At 45.4% G+C, this 15,322-nt stretch overlaps 1 protein-coding gene across 4 annotated transcripts; it reads left to right on the top strand.

Annotated features, from left to right (window-relative positions):
• The first annotated feature begins 252 nt into the window (after window positions 1-252).
• LOC138632716 (prohibitin-2-like) lies at window positions 253-11,598 on the top strand. Of its 4 annotated transcripts, none has more exons than XM_069718492.1 (10): window positions 253-358; window positions 1,123-1,252; window positions 1,905-1,989; window positions 2,921-3,000; window positions 3,407-3,591; window positions 4,448-4,577; window positions 6,880-6,983; window positions 9,624-9,701; window positions 9,882-9,961; window positions 11,110-11,598. In XM_069718492.1, exons 1-10 carry the CDS (start codon window positions 338-340, stop codon window positions 11,132-11,134), a joined length of 918 nt encoding a protein of 305 aa, XP_069574593.1. In that variant the 5' UTR covers window positions 253-337; the 3' UTR covers window positions 11,135-11,598. The 4 variants fall into 4 exon arrangements, with proteins under 4 accessions (XP_069574593.1, XP_069574595.1, XP_069574594.1 ...); XM_069718494.1 differs by lacking the exon at window positions 253-358 and adding an exon at window positions 388-590 and having other exon boundaries at window positions 11,110-11,518; XM_069718493.1 differs by lacking the exon at window positions 253-358 and adding an exon at window positions 577-685.
• The last annotated feature ends 3,724 nt before the right edge of the window (window positions 11,599-15,322 follow it).

The raw sequence follows: 15,322 nt of genomic DNA, 5'->3' as shown, positions 1-15,322 counted from the left end.
ATGGCAGCAACACGTCTCAAAAAGTATTTACTGAGCTCTCATATTTCCTGTTAAACTGAACTACCAGGTTAAATATTATACCTCACAGATTACTTTATTCGTTTAATTTCTTACAAGTGTTACATGTAATGACTTCAAAAGTGAAAATCCTCGTGTCGACTCGATACGCAGCACTCTGGAGTAGCTCAAATCACCTGCTCCGTCCGGAAGGGGGCGGTAACGCGCCTGGTCGCCGAGAGGAGGAGAAGAAGAAGAGCACAAAGTGGAACTCCACGACCCAGCAGGCTTTGCGGCCCACGAGCAGCAGGATCGACCTTGGATTTTGACGCGCGGCAACATGGCGAGCAAAGAGCCGAGTGTAAGTGGACGACTTCATTTGTTTGAGTAGCCTCTTTTTCCGCCGTCACTCGCGGGACTTCACGGGCTGCTGTGGGACACGTTCAGCTGCCGATGAGCTCACGAGGCTCCGTTAAACAGCCGGTGGAGCCCGGTCAGCTCCGTTAACGTGCCTCGACCAGTCCATGCTTGGTGTCAGCAGGCCCGGGCTCACGAAGCAGGCCGGCCGGAGGAGAGTCCGGGGTCCTCCTGCAGCCCCGCCGGGTGCAGACAGGTGGAGCTGGTGGTGTTTCCTGTCTGTAGATCAGAGCATCACTTCTGGACGAAACGAACCTCTGACCTGCTGGCAGTAAGGATGACTCACGGTGCTCGTTAGATGATCTGGAGAGCTCTGTACTCCGATGTGGTTCTACCATTTCAGCGGGTTCTCCTGACAGAAAGGCTCCGGAAGTCTAATGACCTTCATGCATGTATTTAATAAAGACTAAAACAAAGTGAGGTCCTTGTGTCCTGGTCGGTCCCACTTCAGTCCAAAATCTAAAACTATCCAGCACCAGTGCTGCAGAAAACCCTTTTTGGACCTGATCAATGACTTAAACAGTCCAAATTGGTGACTATAAACTTTCTCACAATGTATTGCTGTATTGACTGATGGAACCAGCACTAGTCTGAAGCCATCTCCCTCTGAGGTGATGCTGCTAATCTGTCATCTCCCTCTGAGGTGATGCTGCTAATCTGTCATCTCCCTCTGAAGTGATGCTGCTAATCTGTCATCTCCCTCTACAGCGCCTCATGCAGCACCTGAGGGATCTGGCCAGCCGGATGTCCTCCGGAGGCCGGGGGGCGGGGTTAGGAGTCAAAGTTCTGCTGGGAGCCGGTGCTTTGATCTACGGACTGAAAGAGGCCACCTACACAGGTAAACACGCACATCTCCAATGTTTTGACCTCCTGCTTTCCACACGGTTTACGTCCGCCCGACACCGACGACCCGCAGTGACGAACAGCAGTTCAGGATGAAGCCCTCCGATATTTCTGTGAATCACAAGGTTTCTTGACTGATTGTTTACGAGACAGAGACTGAACCCAGACTGTGGTTCTGAGTCATCAACACAACAGGACACGAGGAAACACGTGATATATTTGTTGCTTTAAAAGAAAACGACAGATTTATCAACTTCCTCGGTCTGCTGACTCAACATAAAGACACCAACAGTGTTATCCGTTGTCTACTCCGCTGATCAGATGTGCAGATGTTAGATGGAGGAAATATTCTGCAACCCAGGTGATGACAAAGTTAAACATGTGCCGCGTGGAGATGAAGGTGAAGATGATCTTGTTTTCCTTTTGTCTGATCAGTTTGTATTTTCTGTCCACTTTCATTCATGGAGGTTTCACTCAGACTCAGAGAAATGTCAGACAGACAATGAAACCCTGACAACTGCAGTGATGTGTGTGTTTGTATATACAATCTGGTATTGTGTGTGTGTGTGTGTGTGTGTGTGTGTGTGTGTGTGTGTGTGTGTGTGTGTGTGTGTGTGTGTGTGTGTGTGTGTGTCTCTCTCTCTCAGTGGAAGGAGGTCAGAGAGCCATCATCTTCAACAGGATCGGAGGGATGCAGATGGACACTGTTCTGGCTGAGGGGCTGCATTTCAGGTAGGATCAATAAATCAGCTCCCTGATGTCTTTCAGTATTTATATTGATCAGCCTGTTGTCTTGTTTAAGTTTTTATTGGTCATTTCTGATTGGATGCTGACCTAAAGGAGGCAGGTCTTGTGCACACAGACGTGTCACACGTTCAACCAAAATCTGTCCCTTTTAACATTTTCATCAGTACACCAGTGTAACTGAAACTAATCATAATCATTGAGAACCGTTATGCACAAAACGGGTCCTGAAAGACGTCCGCCGCTCCCCACGCAAAAGTCTGGAGTATTAGAAACAAACTTTACTTCTCTCATCAAATCCAAAGTGAATAAAATGTGTCCATCAGTTATCTCGGTGTTGTTAGCTAAAGTCACTCCTTCTTCTTAGTTTTCTGGAGGTCCATCTGAAAATAATCCCTCATTCATTAGAAAAGAAGATTCAAGAAGACCTGTTCTTGGGGGCGTGTCTGTTTGATTGACAGGCCTGTGGTGCAGTCAGGTTACAGCTATCGGTGGGCGGGACGTAGTATCGTCAGGTTTCCAATCAGATCGGTCAGATCCACCTCTGGCTCCTCCCCCAGCTCGTCCAAATATGGTCACTTCCTGCTCCAAAGATGGTGACGGACAGAATCTGAACTGGAGGATTCATAACGTTCACAAACCAACGATGACATCACTGATGGTTGATGACATCACTGATGGATGATGACATCACTGATGGGTGACGGTTGGTCGCTGCCAACTGCTTCAAATACAATAAAGAGAAGTCACCCAGAGTTGGATCACAGGTGTGACCCAGTTGACCTGGAAGCTCTCAGTTAACCTGTTGATGGTTCCCATCAGATCAGCTGACAGCAGGCATGTTGTCAGTCAGACACGACTAATGAAAGAGAGGCACTCTGGGAAGTCCCTGTGTGAATAACGTTCACTTCCTGTGCAGGATACCATGGTTCCAGTACCCCATCATCTATGACATCAGAGCCAAACCCAGGAAGATCTCCTCTCTGACTGGTAGCAAAGGTAAGACACACACACACACACACACACACACACACACACACGCACACGCACACACACACACACACGCGCGCACACACACACGCGCACACACACACACACACACACACACACACACGCGCGCACACACACACGCACACACACACACACACACACACACACACACACACACGCTCTAACCAACCTGCTGTTTCCATGGCAAGTAAAACGTACCCGTGTGTTTGGAGTAGAAAGATGCTGCAGTGTGTTGACATTCCACACATCCTTTTAAATCACCTGTTCAGCAGCATTTTAAGGCACAACGCAGCAGGTGAGCCCTGTTCAGGTTCAAATGTGGCCCAACGTGTGTGTGTCTGTGTGTGTGTGTGTGTGTGTGTGTGTGTGTGTGTGTGTGTGTGTGTGTGTGTAGATCTGCAAATGGTGAACATCGCGGTGCGGGTGTTGTCCCGGCCGCTGGCGTCCAACCTGCCGTCCATGTACCAGCAGCTGGGGAAGGACTATGACGAGAGAGTGTTGCCTTCCATCGTCAACGAGGTCCTCAAGTCTGTGGTGGCAAAGTTCAACGCCTCGCAGCTCATCACGCAGAGAGCACAGGTACTGTTGTCACGGCGACAGTTCATCCCATTTAGATAATCAACTGTTGGAGCAGTCCATACAGTGTGATGCTGTCAGCTGGGGACAAGTGAGTGGAGCGTTGGCTGTCTGTTAAACCAACTAAATGATCCGCATCTGTACTCAGATGGGGCGGGGCTTAAACCAGAAATGGGTGGGGCTTAAGTGGTTCAGAACCAACCTGAAGTTGATCATTAGAGAAAACTATTTACAAAACAGCCCCAGAATTGAGCTTCAGAGCAATGTAAGAGAACTATTTACAGATTTATTTATTTATTTTTTATAGAAGTTGCAATATTTATTTACTGTTGTAGATCGTTAGCCTGGTCATATTATTTTATTAAATAAACTGATGGTGTGAAGCTGGGTGATTTATGCCGACTGTCCACATTGAAATATGCATTCAGCCTCTCACTGAGAGCAGTCAGCTGAGTGAAGATATCTTGACGAGGAAGGAGAGACTGTACAAGGAGTGACGAGCTGTAACCTGCGACTCGGCCGGTAACAACAAAGTTCTCCGAGTAACTCGGCTGAAGATATTTTATACAAACCTGATTGAAACGAGCCGATGACAGAAATCAACCAGGAGAGTTGCAGGTTGCTGTTGATCGCCATGGCGACTGAACTGGCTGACAGAGCGTGTGTGTCTCAGAGTTGGAGGCGAGAAGTGTGTAGATGTGTGCACACAGCTAGTGTCTGTTAGAACCCTTCATCAACACGGATTTTGGATCCATTTGCACGGATGATACTTGTCTAAAGTACATGATCGGTACCGGATGCTCGTCTCCTCGCTGCGGTCAGCTCAGTGTGTGATGCTGGTTGTCCTCCTGTCCTCCAGGTGTCGCTGCTGGTGCGCAGGGAGCTGTTTGACAGAGCCAAAGACTTCAACATCATCCTGGATGACGTGTCCATCACTGAGCTGAGCTTCAGCAGCCAGTACACTGCTGCTGTGGAGGCCAAGCAAGTCGGTAAGGCTTCCTTGCTTCCTTGTTTGCTTCCTTCCTTTCGACAAGTTAAATTCAAAAGACAGAAAGCACTTCATCATGTGGGCCTTTTGTTTATTGGGAAGTAGGCGTAGTGACGAATGTTCGTCTGGTGTTACTGGCGTGAGTACGGCCTTGATGAGAGTTAACGCACATTTGCATCTTTGCATTGACTTTGTATGTAACTGCTCTGCGGGAGTAAAGTCACTCCTTCTTATTAGTTTTCTGGAGGTCCATCTGAAAATAATCCCTCATTCATTAGAAAAGAAGATTCAAGAAGACCTGGTTTTAGGTTAGGTTAGGTAGTTACTTTATTAATCCCAGAGGGTTAGCGTTTTTTCACGACAGCAGCAGACAGGAAGCAATAAGATAATAATAGAAAGCAATAAAATAGCAGTAAAAAAATCTTAAATATAAAATGCACAGTATATACAGTACAGTATATATCTATATATATTATATACAAACAACCAAGAACACAGACAACAGTGTTATTGTTATGTGATGGATTTTGCCAGAGGTGAGTTATTGTACAGAGTTATTGCGGTCGGCAGGAATGATCTCCTGTATCAGGAATGATCTCCTGTATCAGGAATGATCTCCTGTATCTGGAATGATCTCCTGTATCAGGAATGATCTCTTGTATCTGGAATGATCTCCTGTATCTGGAATGATCTCCTGTATCAGGAATGATCTCCTGTATCAGGAATGATCTCCTGTATCTGGAATGATCTCCTGTATCAGGAATGATCTCCTGTATCAGGAATGATCTCCTGTATCTGGAATGATCTCCTGTATCTGGAATTATCTCCTGTATCTGGAATGATCTCCTGTATCTGGAATGATCTCCTGTATCAGGAATAATCTCCTGTATCTGTCCTTGTAACAGCAGCTGGAGGAATCTTTTGGAGAACGTCCTCCTCTGTCCCTGCAGCAGGTGGTGGAGAGGGTGGACAGGATTATCCAATATGGACAATAGTTTGTTCAGCGTCCTCCTCTCCACCACCTTTTCCAGACTGTCCAGTTTGTAGCCGATGATGGAGCCGGCCTTCTTCACCAGTTTGTTAAGTCTGTTGGTGTCACCGGCTCCAATGCTGCTCCCCCAGCAGACCACAGTGAAGTACAATTCACTGGCCACAACAGATGGTAGAACATCTCCAACATCTTGCTGCACACATTGAAGGATCAAAGTTTCCTCAAGAAAAAGAGTCGACTCATCACCTTCTTGTAGACAGCGCTGATGTTGGTCTTCCAGTTTAGTCTGTTGTCATGGAGACACCAGGTACTTGTACTCCTCCACCATGTCCACCTCCTCTCCCAGAACTCTCAGCGGTTGTGGAGCCGTCACCTTCCTCCTGAAGTCAACCACCATCTCTCTGGTCTTGGCCACGTTCAGGAGCAGCTGATTCCTTCCCGCCCACTCCACAAAGTCCTCCTCTACTGTCCTGTACTCGTCCTCCCGTCCATTCCTTATACACCGACCACTGACTCCTCCTCCCGTCCATCCCTTATACACCGTCCACTGACTCCTCCTCCCGTCCATCCCTTATACATCCTACCACTGCAGAGTCATCAGAGAACTTCTGCAGATGTCTTGACTCTGAGTTGTACTGGAAGTCAGTGGTGTATAAGGTGAACAGGAAGGGAGACAGAACAGTTCCCTGAGGAGCTCCAGTACCACTGACCACCGTATCAGACAGCACACTGCCCAGACGGACAAACTGTGGTCTGCCTGTCAGGTAGTCATTGATCCAGGAGACGGTGGACGTGTCCACCCCCACCACCCACCCACCACCCGCAGCTTCTCATTCAGCAGCAGTGGTTGGATGGTGTTGAATGCACTGGAGAAATCAAAGAAAGTGATTCTCACAGAGTCACCGGTTCCATCCAGGTGAGACTGAGCTCGTTGCAGCAGGTAGATGATGGCATCGTCCACTCCCACACGAGGCTGGTACGCAAATTTCAGCGGATCCAGTGAAGACTTCACCAGCGGTCTGAGGTGGGCCAAGACCAGCCTCTCCAGCACCTTCATCACATGAGATGTGAGGGCAACCGGTCGGTAGTCGTTGAGGCCGGATGGAGTTGTCTTCTTAGGGGGCGTGTCTGTTTGATTGACAGGCCTGTGGTGCAGTCAGGTTACAGCTATCGGTGGGCGGGATGTAGTATCGTCAGGTTTCCAATCAGATCAGTCAGATCCACCGTTGGCTCCTCCTCCACCCTCCATCCTGGCTAAACGGCTTGGTTGGTTACATTTGAACTATCAGTGATAATGTGTGTGTGTGTTTAGCCCAGCAGGAGGCCCAGAGAGCCCAGTTCTACGTGGAGAAAGCTCAACAGGACCAGAGGCATAAGGTCATCCAGGCGGAGGGAGAGGCTGAAGCTGCCAAAATGGTAACTGAGTGTGTGGAGTGGGCGGAGCTACGTAGCATCTCTGTCTCCGTGGGCCACAGCAAACCGGCGGCGCTACTGTTATTCTTGAGACTGTTGACTGAGACTGTTGACTGACTGAGACTGTTGACTGTGAGACTGAGACTGTGTTGACTGAGACTGTTGACTGAGACTGTTGACTGTTGACTGAGACTGTTGACTGTTGACTGAGACTGTTGACTGTTGACTGAGACTGTTGACTGTTGACTGTTGACTGTTGACTGAGACTGTTGACTGAGACTGTTGACTGAGACTGTTGACTGAGACTGTTGACTGTTGACTGAGACTGTTGACTGAGACTGTTGACTGTTGACTGAGACTGTTGACTGTTGACTGAGACTGAGACTGTTGACTGAGACTGAGACTGAGACTGTTGACTGTTGACTGTTGACTGAGACTGTTGACTGAGACTGTTGACTGACACTGTTGACTGACTGAGACTGTTGACTGTTGACTGTTGACTGAGACTGTGACTGTTGACTGAGACTGTTAACTGACTGAGACTGAGACTGTTGACTGAGACTGCTGACTGAGACTGAGACTGTTGACTGAGACTGTTGACTGAGACTGTTGACTGTTGACTGAGACTGTTGACTGAGACTGTTGACTGAGACTGTTGACTGAGACTGTTGACTGTTGACTGAGACTGAGACTGTTGACTGAGACTGTTGACTGAGACTGAGACTGTTGACTGAGACTGTTGACTGTTAACTGAGACTGTTGACTGAGACTGTTGACTGTTGACTGAGACTGTTGACTGAGACTGTTGACTGAGACTGTTGACTGAGACTGTTGACTGTTGACTGAAACTGTTGACTGAGACTGTTGACTGTTGACGTTGACTGTTGACTGAGACTGTTGACTGAGACTGTTGACTGAGACTGTTGACTGAGACTGTTGACTGTTGACTGAGACTGTTGACTGAGACTGACTGTTGACTGAGACTGTTGACTGTTGACTGAGACTGTTGACTGAGACTGTTGACTGAGACTGTTGACTGTTGACTGTTGACTGTTGACTGAGACTGTTGACTGTTGACTGAGACTGTTGACTGTTGACTGAGACTGTTGACTGTTGACTGAGACTGTTGACTGAGACTGTTGACTGTTGACTGAGACTGTTGACTGAGACTGTTGACTGAGACTGTTGACTGAGACTGAGACTGAGACTGTTGACTGTTGACTGAGACTGTTGACTGAGACTGTTGACTGTTGACTGAGACTGTTGACTGAGACTGTTGACTGAGACTGTTGACTGAGACTGAGACTGTTGACTGAGACTGTTGACTGAAACTGTTGACTGAGACTGTTGACTGTTGACGTTGACTGAGACTGTTGACGTTGACTGAGACTGTTGACTGTTGATTGTTGACTGTTGACGTTGACTGTTGACTGAGACTGTTGACGTTGACTGTTGACTGAGACTGTTGACTGAGACTGTTGACTGTTGACTGAGACTGTTGACTGTTGACTGAAACTGTTGATTGTTGACTGAGACTGTTGACTGAGACTGAAACTGTTGACTGAGACTGTTGACTGACTGAACTGTTGACTGAGACTGTTGACTGTTGACTGAGACTTGACTGAGACTGTTGACTGAGACTGTTGACTGTTGACTGAAACTTGACTGAGACTGTTGACTGAGACTGAAACTGTTGACTGAGACTGTTGACTGAGACTGTTGACTGAGACTGTTGACTGAGACTGTTGACTGAGACTGAAACTGTTGACTGAGACTGTTGACTGAGACTGTTGACTGAGACTGTTGACTGAGACTGTTGACTGAGACTGTTGACTGAGACTGTTGACTGTTGACTGAAACTGTTGACTGAGACTGTTGACTGAGACTGTTGACTGAGACTGTTGACTGAGACTGTTGACTGAGACTGTTGACTGTTGACTGAGACTGTTGACTGAGACTGTTGACTGAGACTGTTGACTGTTGACTGTTGAGACTGTTGACTGAGACTGTTGACTGTTGACTGAGACTGTTGACTGACTGAGACTGTTGACTGAGACTGTTGACTGTTGACTGAGACTGTTGACTGAGACTGTTGACTGAGACTGTTGACTGAGACTGAGACTTGACTGAGACTGTTGACTGAGACTGTTGACTGAGACTGTTGACTGAGACTGTTGACTGAGACTGTTGACTGACACTGTTGACTGTTGACTTTTGACTGTTGACTGAGACTGTTGACTGTTGACTGAGACTGTTGACTGAAACACATCTGTAGAAATCTCATTTCCAACCTCCACATGTGGTTCGGATCCAGATTGTAAAAATCACATCTCATGTGTTTATTTAGCTGTTCAGACTTTTGAAAATCAGTCTGGATGACATAAATGGGAGTTGGGCTGCAGTCTGAACACTGAGTAATTGTCATGGTCATTATTTCAAGGTCAATCCATCCTGTAGTTTTCTCTGTGGTGTGTTCATCTTGTTAGTTGTTGGGCCGGCTCGTGATGCGTCGTGGTACCTGTGTGTTCTGAGCTTCACTGTCTTCATGGGAAACAAACCTGCAGAGTCTGTTTTCTTTGACTGTGAGGAATTCAAATACAATTTAACTCTTTATGCTGACACTGCAAAAACTCTTTCTGCCAGCTGGGTCAAGCGGTGACGAAGAACCCCGGCTACCTGAAGCTGAGGAGAATCAGAGCAGCTCAGAGCATCGCTAAGACGGTACGTACTATTGATTATCTGCCTTGATGACTTTCAACAAGATACACAAGATTTATATTCAGTGAGACCACGATTACACAGTAAAAATGGGATTTTTATTTTTTTTAAATTTATTTCCCCAACATAAGTGGAGTTAAAGATTGAGGAGGAGGATGATGAGGATGATGTGTCTGTTTCCAGGTGGCTTCATCTCAGAACAAGGTGTACCTCAACGCTGACAGTTTGGTCCTGAACCTTCAAGACCAGGCGTTTTTTAACAAGTAGGTCGACACAAATAAACACCCAGGAAAGTCTACATGCTCTCAGAGGACTCTACGTTCTCAGAGACTCCACCTGACTAGCTTTGTTCGAACTTAACCGTATGAACAAAGCCTCAAAGGACTAAAAGTTCCTCCCAGTGACGAGATTCTGAGAACATTCTTAGAGTTGTGACGTTTTCCAAAAATTTCCCCTTAAAGTTCAGAGTAGATCTTTGTCAAGATAAAAGACATTTTAGCCCTTAAGAGAGCTTTTAAGGTTAAAACAACAACAACAACAAAAAACTGTCAGGAGCAGCGAGGAGGAGTTTTAGGAGGATGAAGAGTTTCTTCATCAAAGTAGAAAACTTCTGAGGTCAGAGAAATATTTTTCAGACTGTGAATGAGGTTGATGAAAGTCTCCAGATTCTTTGTGCAGGATGATGTTTGTGGAGGATCTCATCAGAGACGCTCACTTCTTCTACTCAACACAAGAACACAGACATGAAAGATGTTTGTTGACTGGAGTCTGTTCCAGCCTTCATCAGCAGTGATCACACAAACAGCTAAAGCACTTTTTATTTGATCAACCCATCACATCCTTTAAAAGGACGGGTTGTATACCACTTTCTTCTAAGGAGTGTGCTTCAGTCAGCTGGATGAGCTGATTAGATTTTAGCAGACAAAACATGTATATGGCCAAAACTCCAGAATTCATTCACTGAATACGATCAAATGTGACGGCAGTTTATATCCAAATGTCAAAGGTCACCTTCACTGTGACATCCTGATGTTTCTGTCTGTCACTCAGCAACATAACTGAAGTGGATTAGTTGGTGACACTAGTCTTTGGTGTCCACCAGTAAACTGTCTGGTTGAACTTGTGTTTAAGCAGCGTTATTGGGCGAATTGCTTTAAAAGTCTTCACCACATATATGATGTGAGTCTGGACCGACATGGAGGGAAACGAGCACGAGGAGGACACATTCAAAAAGACAGAAACATGACGTGTATCACATCTGAGTAAAACCAATAAAAGACCAGCACTACTACTTTTAAGGGCATTGCCTTTATGGATACCTCTAAAACACGAATGCTGTCCTGTGGGTTACAGGCAGGACAGACGCGCAAACTGTCTGATGGCACTAACCAAGTGTCCTGTTGTATTTCAGCTTGTCGGCGGCCCAAAAGAAGTGAAGAGGAGGACGAGACGAGTGGCAGAAGGACCGTCACGGTCCTCGACTCCACCACAACGCTCTTGGTTTATGCTTGTGACTTTGAAAATCAACATTCATGACTCAAGAACAAGTGACCGCGGACAAAGAAAGAGCTTTTTCTTTGGTTGCTGTTGGTTTTGTTTTAATTAGCACATGTGGGAGTGGCCTGTGTTATCTCTGAAGTTTGTCAGTCCGTCATCAACCAATGCAAAAACTTCACGCAGCGATACTTGTGAATGATGTAAAGGATCTGTGTCTTTGTGTCCGGAGGAGCTGATTGGTCCAAAGTGTCAAACAAATCATGAGACACGGCTGCAGCGCTCATCCGTCACATTAATTTGAAACGCTGCGGTCGTCCTCCTGACGCTCCGTTTCTCCTCCGCCGGGCGGCAGACCAACTGAACACCACCTGACTGACGTTAATAAACTTTTACTGGAAGTACACTTCCTGACGTCATCCCTTTATTCAGGGTTACCGCTGCTCCGTGAATATCAGGGATGTTTCAAAACTCTTGTCCAGACCAGGAAAATCAGGGGAGATGATCACTTTACGGTCACTTTGTTTGGATGTTTAAATTTGATCAAAATGTAGTAATATAATATTTACCATTTAATCAGGAACTGAACTCGTATGATCTGAAGGTGAACAAACAAGATCTGAATCTGAAAGCATAACATCTACTCTCTCTAATGATGAAAAGTGCTCAAGTTTCCAAATTAGGAAGAAAATTTCAATTCAAAATATTTGTTTTATTCAAATTCATTTCAGAATTGAATGAAAATGATATTGAAGCTGAAACCTTTCTCACACAAATGCTTTATTTTAAGTTCATGGCTCTTTTTGGACTTTCCTCCGTTTTGGAGACTCGGACGTGAAGCACGTGTCTTCTGCGGTTCCTGTCCTCACCGAGCAGCGCGTGCTGCCGGTGGCTCCTCCGCCGTCCCGGAGCGTCACGGTCCCTGTCGGTCAGCATGAACCCGACCCGGTGAGCCTCCAGAGCCCCGAGGACACTCCGTGTTCTCCAGGTACCGTTCTCGTTAAAGGAGGCCGGGTTCTATCTGAACATGTCACCGAGCAGGAACAACATGGGGCAGGAAGACGTTGCTCACTGCTAAGCTAGCGGTACCGAAACACCAAGTTCGTGAACGTTGGTCAAAGATTTAACAGCAGAACTGCTCAAGTAGAGCGAGCAGAGTTTGAACTTGAAACGAAAAGAAGTGCAGAGAGATTACGGGACGTTTAATTCAGGAAAAGATTAAATACAACGAACCTTCGTAAACGGGAAGTGACGCAATTACGCTCACGTTACGTTGACACTACGTCATAATTGTACCTCATACAGGCCCCGCCCCTTGGAGGGGCGTGGCTTCTACATTCTAACTTCATTGGAGATTGAGAAAGAATTTAACTGGTTTAAAAAATATATAATTAGACATTTACAGCATATTTATAAATATCTACATTTATTTAGAGCCATGAAGTCACTGAAAAAATTATTTAAACACAACAAATCAAGTAAGAAAATGGATTATCAAGAGAGACTCAGTCACTCAGCTAAGAAAATTGAAACATTATCCGAAGAACTTCAAGATAAAAGGGCAGAAAATGATACATTAAAAAAGAACTGTGAAGTCCTTCAAAGGAGGCTCAGTGACATGAGCAAGGACACCAAAGACGTCGATAAACAGACGAGGAATACGGTGTTCGACCTCGATGAAATTACAATAAAACACACAAAAGTTTGCAACAATTTAACTAAACAAAAAAAGAAGAACATAACGTCAGAAAATGAGGTCAAAGAAAGAGACAAGGAGATTCAAACTTTAAAGGGCTCTAACGCATTAATAAGTGATAGTTTTAAGGCTTTTCGGGTAAAAGCCAGGGCTACGGAAAGAAAACACCTGGAACATAATGACATTTTGAAGGCTGAAATACAAATGCTGCAGGGCACTTTATTACAGCAACAAAAGGAAAAAGAGGTTCTCGATGAGCAGAATGAAAAACAAGATCAAACAATTAAAAACCTAAAGGAGAAAGTGAGAGACCTTGAGGAGCGCCTTCTCAAGCCGGATGTCCAAATCCTTCAGAGGAAGCTGAAGAGGCTCATGGAGGACCAGGACCTCAAGGTGGGGGCGCTTCAAAAATCGAATTACACCTACATGGATCAAATAAGTGAAGAAAAGACTTTCAGCGCCTCTTTGAAGAAGAAGTTGGAGGCTGCACAGGAAACAGTGAGTAAACTATTAGAGAAGACAAAGGATCAAGAATCAGTCAATAGCTATCAGCTCAAGATGACACGTGGTACGAATAAGACCTTAACACACAAGGTGAAAGACCTTCAAGCAGATTTGATAATGCAGCAAGAAAAGCATGAAAAAAATGTGACAAAAAAGACGGCGCAGCATGAATTGAACGTGTTGAACCTTAAACAGGCAGCTGACAAGGAATACGCGGCGTTGGAGCAGAAGTTTGAAGCGTTGTGTGAACGCCACGACCACACAAGGAAAGAGTTGGCTGGAATGACGGACAACGTGAAAAACCTCCAGAAGGAGTTAAGTGAGGTGTCACACTCCCTGTTGCTTTCCCAACAGCAGGTGACCGACTTAAAACAAGAGCTTGATGAGAGGACACATGAGCTCCAGAACGTTACGTTGGAACTAAAAAGTTCTAATCGTAAACTCAATGCAAAATACCTTGGACATGACTTTGAGCTCAAAGATAAGGATCTTAATATTGCATCTCTGAAAAAGGATATAAGCAATTTGGGAGAAGATATGAAAACATTAGAAAGCACAATCAGTTTCAAGGACTCTCAAATTAGTCATGAACGTACCACCGTTGAAGACTTAAGGAAAGGATTAGAAAATTCAAAAAGCCATTTGAAAAAACTGAAGGATAAGTATGTTTTGGCAGACGAGCTCAATAAGGAAAATGCTATTAACATGAAAAAGGCCGAGTCGGAACGAAAGAGAAAGTTAGAATCAGATGAAAATTTTGAAGAACAAAACAAAAAACTGTTGAGGGAAAACAAATTTCTGACTGAGGACCTAGAAATGATCAAGAAACAAAAGAGCCATGAGGACTCCGAATACGACAAGTTGGAAAACAAGATGCAGCTGCAGCGTACGTGTGAACTTCGATTCAAGCAGGATGTGCAGGCGTGTGCAGAAGTTTTCAATGATGACAAGCAATTTCGTGAGAAATTTATAAACCTTAAACATCGATATGTAGACGGCGATGACAAAGTGCCGATAAACCCAATAACTAGGATGGGCTATGAGGCGATGCAGGTGATTTGCGCAGAAAGGATGAAACATATGGAAAGAGCTGTGGAGGCGAAGCAAAGAGAAACAGTGCGTTTAAAAGCAAACTTTTTGAAGAAGGACATTGCCCAATCTAAAAGTACCCACGAGGTTCTCCGAATTAATAACGAATTGGTTGTGGAAAACCACAATTTAAATAAACAACTTATTGAAACAAAAACAAAGCTTCTCAGGGCAAAAAGGCCGGTTGAGGATCGAGCTTTGCCACAAGTTGAGTGCTAAACTCCCTTAAAATTACAAACCAAATCCAGATTGATTTCCTCCCCAGCTGCAATGCATTGTGTTGTATGCACCCCCCCTTTCATCACGTTGGATCTTCTCCCCACTTCTCTGACTGGCCACTCCTTCCAGCCGTGTCTTCTCTCAACAGAGCCGCAGTGGATTCTCCATGAAGCCTTCTCCAAACCGCAGTCCACCATCTCCTCCATTCATTCTGTTAACACTTCATTGAGGCGGTGGTCCTTGCTCCTCAACTTTTTTTAAATTCATGAAACAAAATGTGACATGCAATGCCACAGTTAAAACAGGAAGTATTCTTCGCTATCAATTCAACGAGCTAATAACTAAGCTCATTGTACCTTTTAAGAAGGCTCCACGAGAGCTCAGAGTTACCGTTAAAGTGGTCCAACCACCGTCCTGAACTTTACTAAAACAACCTACTGGTGCAGTGGTTAAACACTGGCACATCACAGCAACAAGGTTTGGACCTGCTGCTCAGCTCGGTTTTATTTCTGTGGCTGTGCGGTCCAGATCACCTGTCTCTCTTTAATTTGTTTTCTCCGGGCGCTCCGGTTTTTCAAGAAAAAATATCAGCGATTCAGTGAATAACAGCTGACGCAAACAG

The sequence above is a fragment of the Brachyistius frenatus genome, unplaced genomic scaffold (genome assembly GCF_029030835.1).
Source record: "Brachyistius frenatus isolate BFR_SWC_R1_liver_20210118 unplaced genomic scaffold, ASM2903083v1 Contig_192, whole genome shotgun sequence".
Lineage (NCBI taxonomy): Eukaryota > Metazoa > Chordata > Actinopteri > Embiotocidae > Brachyistius > Brachyistius frenatus.
Note: the sequence above shows the minus strand (reverse complement) of the source record. Positions and strands in the feature narration are given on the sequence as shown.